Raw genomic sequence first — 7,967 nt, forward strand, 5'->3', positions numbered from 1 at the left:
GCACTCTCATGAGGTTAGAGTTAGAGCTAATCCATTACTGAAGCTTAACATGTGATAATGCTGTGACAGCTATTATTTTATGCAGGCTACTTCCCTTAAATCACTAATTAAACTAAAAAGGCGACATGACGGCAACCTGTGTTCTCGCTGAACAAAAGCTACAGATCTGTAAACCTTTATTTGACACTCGTCTGAAGAGTTTTACCTTAACATGACACAAAACTGAACAGCTGTTGGGTCCGACTTATGTATTTCCTATATCTTGTATAATTTCCGCAATTGATCTTTGAAATGAATTAGATAAAGTATAAAATACATAATAGCACTAGAAGTATCATCATATTCCCTTTTTTCATCATAACATAACTGACAACTATTCATGTCAATTACTAAAGTGGAAAAAGATGGAATTTAACTTTTTTGGAATATTTATTTTAGCTTATTTGTTACTTGGATGGGGTGTGAGGACCTATTTGAGCCACCTCAGTGATCCTTGAGGACTTTTGCTGCTTTCAAGTACTACACGTAACTTTCTAAAAATGACCTGACACACGAAATACTTTTGTTCACTCACTACTACTACAACTACTACAACAACTACTACTACTACTACTTTAAACTGGTGCCTTCACAAACTTCTACAAATAATAATAATAATGATATACATTTTGTATTATCTGTTGCACTGCTTTCCTCAAAACAACACAAGCACTCTTATTTCCGACTGTCCAGGAAGGCAGCATCCGCTCACTCGTAAACATTTTGGGCGGCTCTGATTGGTCAAAGTTGTTCCGCGTCGCTGTGACGCTTCTACATACTCCCACAAACTAGTTGACAGCTCCATAACACTGCGCTCGGCGGAGCGGGTCTCACCTGGCTGCCTTCTCACTGTCCCTCTTGGAGTTCACTTGTTTTTCGGATTGAGACCCGGAGGAGAGATGGCCTCTCAGGACACGTTTAACGACTTGGGGTGCAGCTCTTCCGAGGAGGACAGTAACCGCCCGGACTTGGCGGAGGAGAAGACGTCTCCGGAGGTGCGTAGGCATCACCCGTTCAGCGTGGAGGCGTTAATGTCCGGCAGGAAGACAGACGGAGGATCCACCTGCTGCAAACCGGAGGGAAGTCCGGTACCGGTGTCCCCCGTCGGTCTAAGCTCTCTGTATCTGTGCCGAGAGACGTGCAGTCTTCCCGGAGGAAGCAGAAAGAGCTCTACGGCTGTGCCTTCCTCGCCGGTAAAATCTGAGGCGTCAGAGTCAGAGGACTGCGCACCCTGGGTGACCAGCAGCGCCTTTTCCTCACAGCCCCGTAAGTTTCTCCTGCATGAACTTTTAAGGGTCTATAGATGTTTTTCTCACTAAATATTATCCTGCAGCCAAACACACAGCCTGCATTTGAGACTTTCAATGAAGGGGACCCACTTTCTTAGCAACATTTGCAGTTTACTGGTACATGATTTACTGCAACTTGTGCAGAAATGACCAATAACTCTAAATCTCTCAGATATGCATTAAAATGGGGGTTACTGTGTGAGGAAGTACTTCTTCTAGAAAATACATATGTGGCACACCTCTAAAATGTTGCCTATAAGATGAAAATGTTTCCAGATGTCCAATTTTCAACTTTATGTGAAATTAATTTAGCCATTTTTGTTAACTGATCAGCAGATGGATGTTCAAAATCCACAACAAATCATTAGAAGTCAAATGAATGAGTCTCACCCTCATCCTTAAATCACTGTTGTATCCTCTCCCAGGCCATGTCAGCCCCTCCTGTCCACTGAGGAAGCACAAGACCAACCGAAAGCCCCGCACTCCCTTCACCACGTCTCAGCTGCTGGCCCTGGAGAGGAAGTTCAGGCAGAAGCAGTACCTGTCCATCGCCGAGCGGGCCGAGTTCTCCTCCTCCTTGACCCTGACAGAGACCCAGGTGAAGATCTGGTTCCAGAACCGCCGGGCAAAAGCCAAGAGGCTCCAGGAGGCCGAGCTGGAGAAACTCAAGATGGCAGCTGACGCCAAGACGGCGGCGGTGGCGGCTGCTGCCGCTGGAGGTTTACATCCTGGCTTTACGTTACCACTGTCGCTTAGCGCTGTGTCACTGTATGGACAGTCATACTCTGCCTATCACCACCACCACCACAGACCCATGCTGCCCATTTCACCTCTAGGACTGTACACTGCTCCTCTGGCCTACAGCATGTACCACTTATCATAAAATGGAAATATGGCTGACTGGTGAAATGTGTTTCCAAGGATTCCCAAAAATAGACACAGAGGACATGAGGCTAACATAAAAAAAAAAAAGATCAATGTTTATAATATGTCTACTGCACAAGGAGTGTTTGAATCAACTTTCTTAGCACTTCAAGTCAAATTAAAAATCTTTTTCCCACAGCGAGGATGAAAAAAACCAACTTAGATGTCCTCTTGCCCTTTTTGGACTGCCTGTTTACATGACTTATCTGTATGAGGAGGGGCGTTGCTGTCCAGCTGTTTATACTCTTCACTTGTTTACTTTTGCAATAATTGAGCTGAACAAGGACTTGCACCGGGCGCCATAATACCAACTGCAACTCTTCACTTAAGCCTTTCTCTTCATTCGATAGTGCCTTGTGTTGGGCCTTAAAATCGAGACACTTTGTACACTCGTGTGGATGAGGAGTGCTTCAGCATCTCAGGCCAATAAACATATCACTGAAGCATTCTTTTAATTTCCATTCTGCCAAAGTGTCTGTTGTCCTTTTTTTTTTTTTTTTAAAAACTCAAAGCAGACAATTTCAGGTTTATGTGCTCTTTTAAGACACACATCAAATTATTCATCACAATGAAAACTTTACACAAACGCAATTCTAAAGCTTTCCCCCATCTTTTATCTCTCGTAGCAATAAAACACTTTAATCTGTCCCTCATTTCCTTCCCACGCATTTATAGAGCATGGACATATTTATTCTCTTTGAAATATAATTATGCTGGAAATGTATGAGTGCCTCATGTTGTATATTTATGACAGGTTGTGAGAATATGGTACTAAAGTTCTGACCAAAAGTGTATTTATATTGTTCTCCCTGAACGTCCCTTTGAAAGGGCCTACACTGTGCTATGCAGTTTATATATATATATTTTTTCCACCAATGTTTTATCATTCAAATGAACAAAAACAATTAAAGCCTTTCAGACTGTTTCCTTTAAATGAATGACGTATCATTTTGTGTAAAAAAAAAATAAAATAAAGTAGCAACATGTAAAGACGTGCAGCTACGTTCACTTAAGAGCTTTCAAGAAAACGTTATATTTTAAAGTCATTTACCAGCAAAAGCAGCTGCTCTGCTTTTTTTTTTTCCTTTACAGCTGTGCTTTGTGCATGTGTGTGCCAACATGCATTCGTGTGTGTGCGTGTTTGTGTGTGTGTGTGTGTTTCTGTGGTTTAATCCCGTGTCTGTGTTTCCCATCAGACAGCGGTCAGTTCAAGGCAATGTTTGACAAACCATAAATGATACCCATAAATTATCTAACTTATGGTTCCTGTTATTACTGAGCTGTCATTTACCACACTGGTCAAAGTTTTGTTTTTTTTTGTTTTAAAAAAAAAAGGGAGAGATACACTTTTATAATGATGTTTTGTTTGTTCAGAAATACAGCGTGTTGTCTCTCTGGCAATCATTTGCTCTGTATTTATGACCATTACTGAGTTGTTCACGACAGTAGCGTGAGAACTCACAACAGCATTTATCTCTATAATAGGTGGGTGGGATAGCAATTAGGGATAATGACCTGACAGTATTGTCTATAATTTTACCTTTTGTCCAGCGTTTATCTGTCTAAAACTCACCAACAAGTAGCAGCAACATTTACTGTTTATTTAACTGGAGTTACAGTAATCCATAAGACTCCCTCAGCCTGTGGCAGAGGTGTTGATTGGCAAAATGTTCATATATTGAATATTGGCTTGCTTACACACTAACAGCTTGCTTAGCAGAAACCCAATCGTTTGTTATTGCTCTTATCCTCAGCATCATGTTCCTCCTGCCCCATTAAGCCTAATATTAATGACCACTGTGGACTAATGGTCGAATTAGCCAAATTCTACCGGACCTCTCCAGCTTAGCAGCAGTTCCTACAGAGCCGCAGGGTGAGTTTGGTGGCGTGTGGGGCTGTGAAAAGTTTCCTGGGCTTTGTTGCAATTATAAGAGCAGCTTACAACTTCCGTGTGACTTTGATGTGACGAGGAAATCGTTTATAGGCAGCAGCACATTTACGAGGTTCCCCTTTAATCAGAACAAGGCGCAGAGGCCGAGCAGGCAGGCGAAGCGAGTAGCTCACACAGGCAAGCAATCAGCCTAATGAAGTGCAGATTGGCAGGAGTGGCTCAGAGTCTCTTGTGAAACAGCAAGTTTGCGCCACTTTGCTGGAGGGGTGTTAAATTTCAGTGGTGGGGAGTCCAATAAAAATCGCTGTCTTTTCGTTTGGAGGCTTGTCACTGGGGGATCTGGGGGCTGTTGTTCATGGGACAGTGATTGGGCATGTTTGTGGTTTTGTATGTTACTTTTTTGACAACTTGTGACTGTGGCCCTCTCTGTCTGTAAGACATGTGCTTGTCTCCTACCTCCTCTAGTGGCTGCTTGTAATATAGCATTGCGGGAAAAATTGCTCTTTCCTCTTGTTCTGTGAAGCATCATGTGGGTAAAATTGGGTTTGAGGCAGAAAGCTGGAAAACAAGACATGCAAAAAAAACCTAAAACAACAACAGGCTTGTACAGATAGGTTAAATATAGACAAATGCTTTATATTTGTATTAAGATCTACAAAGAGGTCTATGTTTTGTGTATTTCTGCCTAGTTTGGTGGCCTACTTTACTGTCTGCCCACAAACATGCAACCATTGAGTTCATTAGTAGGCTACCTCTGGGTGTTTTTTTTTTTTGCTTAATATGTATCAATAATGCCACATCCTACTATTGTTTAGTATTTACAGCAGTTTAGCTATGATGTAACTCTGACATCATGTCCTCCTTTTTTCTTATTTTTCTAAAAACATCAGCATAAGCCAGTAGATATTGCCTGAGGAGAAGCACCAATCCAGGGACGCGTTGCAGCCTGTTGAAGCCTTTATGTGTTTTGCCTCTTCTTGCCGTTTTTTTTTTTTTGGCACAAACTGAGCACATTAAAATTATATATTTTCTTATCTTCTTTTCACTGGAGGGCCAGACCTTTTTGTCTGTGTGCCTTGCAGACCTGTTTATGTCTGTGTTGATTCCAAAAACACATGACACCCATAATAATGCAACTCTGAATGAGGAAGATTGTCCAAAAATGTATTCATCATTGTGGGATCACACCTATGACTGGTTACTGAGCTATGTTACTCCATTAGGCCACCAGAGTTTGTTATAAAAATCTGCTGTAGGAGGCATTCTTCAGGAGGAATAATTCAAGTCAGGCTCTCCTCTCCTCATCTTTTTCAAATGCATAAAATAACTGACTTAGGGCGAGGGAATATACCCTAAAAAAAATTGTCCTCAGGGACGAAAGGTTCAGCTCACCACCAACAGAAGTGTGTTACAATAAAAGAAGCAGAAATCATGTTTACAATGCTGTGCCGCAATGGCACAGATGCGTTTTGTGAGCATTAGCTAAACATAAGGGCGAGCAGCTCACAGCTGGCTGCACAGCACTGAATGTTCGAGAAATGCAAATGTGTATTTTACAGTATATTCTCACTTGTCTAAAGAAATTTCTTCTCCCTGTTTTAGAATACAGAATAGCAATTTGCATTCTCTGCTGCGGCTGATTTCTTCTCTTCTAAAGTTGTTTACAGATACTAATGAAGCCTTGGGCAGAGCCTCCCAGAAACAAAGAGTACCCCCCCAGTGAGTTCCCATATACAGACTGGGACATAATATGATGCAGAATTCTGTTGTTTAGGTGTGAGTGTGTGTGTGTGGCCTTTGGAAATGTCCCTCGAGAGCCACACAGTAGCAGATGTAGAGAGGAAATTGCCCGGAGCTGGCCAGAGTAGGAAAAGTAGGATGGCCAAAGCTTCTAAATATTATGCTGCACACACACACACACACTCTCTCTCTCTCTCTCTCTCTCTCTCTCTGTTTCACCAACACAAATGTACTCACAAATAAACAAGATGGCAGTTGTACCCGTTGCTTATTTCCTCATTTTGATTTTGCACTTCTTCTTCTGTGGTGTTAAATATTTACCCAACTGTAAATGAGCACTAGCCAACTTGATAGTTTAAATACAACAGCAGTCTCTCAGAAATAATGAAGTCATTAAAGCTTTAAAATGGATTAGCACACAGTTCACAGTTCAATGAATCATAGACACCTACGTATATTGCAACATGCATCATCCCCAGCAGAATTATTGATTTGTTCATGCAAGCTGGTGTTAACTGGTTTAAACCAATACATGTTTGTCAATGGGAAAAGGGAAGGTTAATCTGTATCAGTTCTACATTTTTTGCAGACTATTATTGCTGTTGGACCCCGACAGCTCCATGTACTGCATGCTTGATTTAAACATTATGCCTACGCCTTTGCATTTTGTCTTTCTCTGTGGGAGTCCATGATCATGCCTTTGAAGCATCCAAACTAATTGCATAACGGGAAATGGCAAAGGCAGAATATGGCTTTGATTGGAGTGTAAATATATATAAACCACACACACACACACACACACACACACACACACACACACACACACACACACACACACACACACACACACACACACAGAGAGTTGAAGATTTGCCAGTCTGATGATCATTTTAAACCAGGGTCTTATTTTGCTCACGAGCAGTCACTTCAGAAACGTTCTGGAATTACTTCTTCAACAGTGTTTATACAAAGGACACTGACAGACTCTCTAATGAGGCTTTTAAACAAGAAGAATCTGCACTTTAACAGTGTGTTTAATACTCTAGATTCATCTCTCAGCTATTGCAAAATCAAACCTCAAAGAGGCGTCTGAAAGCACTTGCAAATTGCCATTTATATCATTTACACTGCACCTTCGACGTCATCAATAAGCTGTTAATTCAAATGCGATGCTTGCTGGTCTGAGACCACTGAGGCCTCTCAGCTAATCATTCATGCACTTGGCATAACGCAGAAGAAGCTCAGAGACTGATGCTGATTTCTAAGTTTGATTGGTTTTGAATGAATGTTCTCACATAAAACTCTGAGTGGCTGAAAGTGGTTTTCTATTCTGAGTGAGGACACATAGCGCTGCTGTTTGTGGAATCAGTAGTGGAGAGAAATAAGTAAAGTAGTATGATGCGTACTCTGATATGATGTAGATTCCCTCCACATTGGATCTAGTGAATATGCTTTTAGTTTCAGGGAGCTTGAAAGCTTTTTTTCAGACATTTTTCATTTTTTATACAGAGTGGGATGAGACATACCGGTGCGATGAATCTAACACGTAAACTGCGAGTGCTTCTTCTTTACTGACTGAATAAGCTCTCTTCAACTCATATGCATAAACCAATTCAACGGCTTAATGATAGGGGCACACACACATTTTTGTCTATTTATGGTATTTGCACATGGAGAGAAAAAAACAGGCAGACAGATGAAACTCCTTTAAAAGACAGTGTGAATGAAATTCCCTTTTTTATCCAGTAGGCGTCACTATAGTAACAAAGTTTATCAGTAGTCGCCTCAGTGTGCATCAATGAAACCTACCAGAGCCACTAAGAAGCCATCCAAACACTGGCAGTTTTTATTTGGCTGCCGTTCTTAAAATAGAGCAAAATGAGACTGAATTAAATCTTACTTGTCCGGGGTCTAAATCTGGTCTGGTTGGTTATATGTGTTAAGAGTTGTGCCTAGCTTGAGTTATTTATGTGAATAGTGAGTTGAGAATAAGTGCGTCTTTAAAAATGCAAATGATGCTGCATAGGGGAGCGGAAAACACACTGGCATATTTATACACTCCCATATTGTTCCAACACCTGTTT

At 41.3% G+C, this 7,967-nt stretch overlaps 1 protein-coding gene across 1 annotated transcript; it reads left to right on the forward strand.

Annotated features, from left to right (window-relative positions):
- Positions 1 to 862: 862 nt before the first annotated feature.
- On the forward strand, positions 863 to 3,186 carry msx2b (muscle segment homeobox 2b). Its single transcript, XM_070843710.1, has 2 exons — positions 863 to 1,305; positions 1,754 to 3,186. The coding sequence occupies exons 1-2, from the start codon at positions 939 to 941 to the stop codon at positions 2,209 to 2,211; spliced, it is 825 nt and encodes a 274-aa protein (XP_070699811.1). The 5' UTR covers positions 863 to 938; the 3' UTR covers positions 2,212 to 3,186.
- The last annotated feature ends 4,781 nt before the right edge of the window (positions 3,187 to 7,967 follow it).

This window comes from Pempheris klunzingeri, chromosome 14, assembly GCF_042242105.1.
Source record: "Pempheris klunzingeri isolate RE-2024b chromosome 14, fPemKlu1.hap1, whole genome shotgun sequence".
NCBI lineage: Eukaryota > Metazoa > Chordata > Actinopteri > Acropomatiformes > Pempheridae > Pempheris > Pempheris klunzingeri.

Bases quoted from the DNA above. Each gene is read 5' to 3' on its own strand.
- msx2b (XM_070843710.1), top strand. From the start codon at position 939: ATGGCCTCTCAGGACACGTTTAACGACTTGGGGTGCAGCTCTTCCGAG. The intron at 1,306-1,753 runs GTAAGTTTCTCC...ATCCTCTCCCAG, and splicing joins CGCCTTTTCCTCACAGCCCC to GCCATGTCAGCCCCTCCTGT.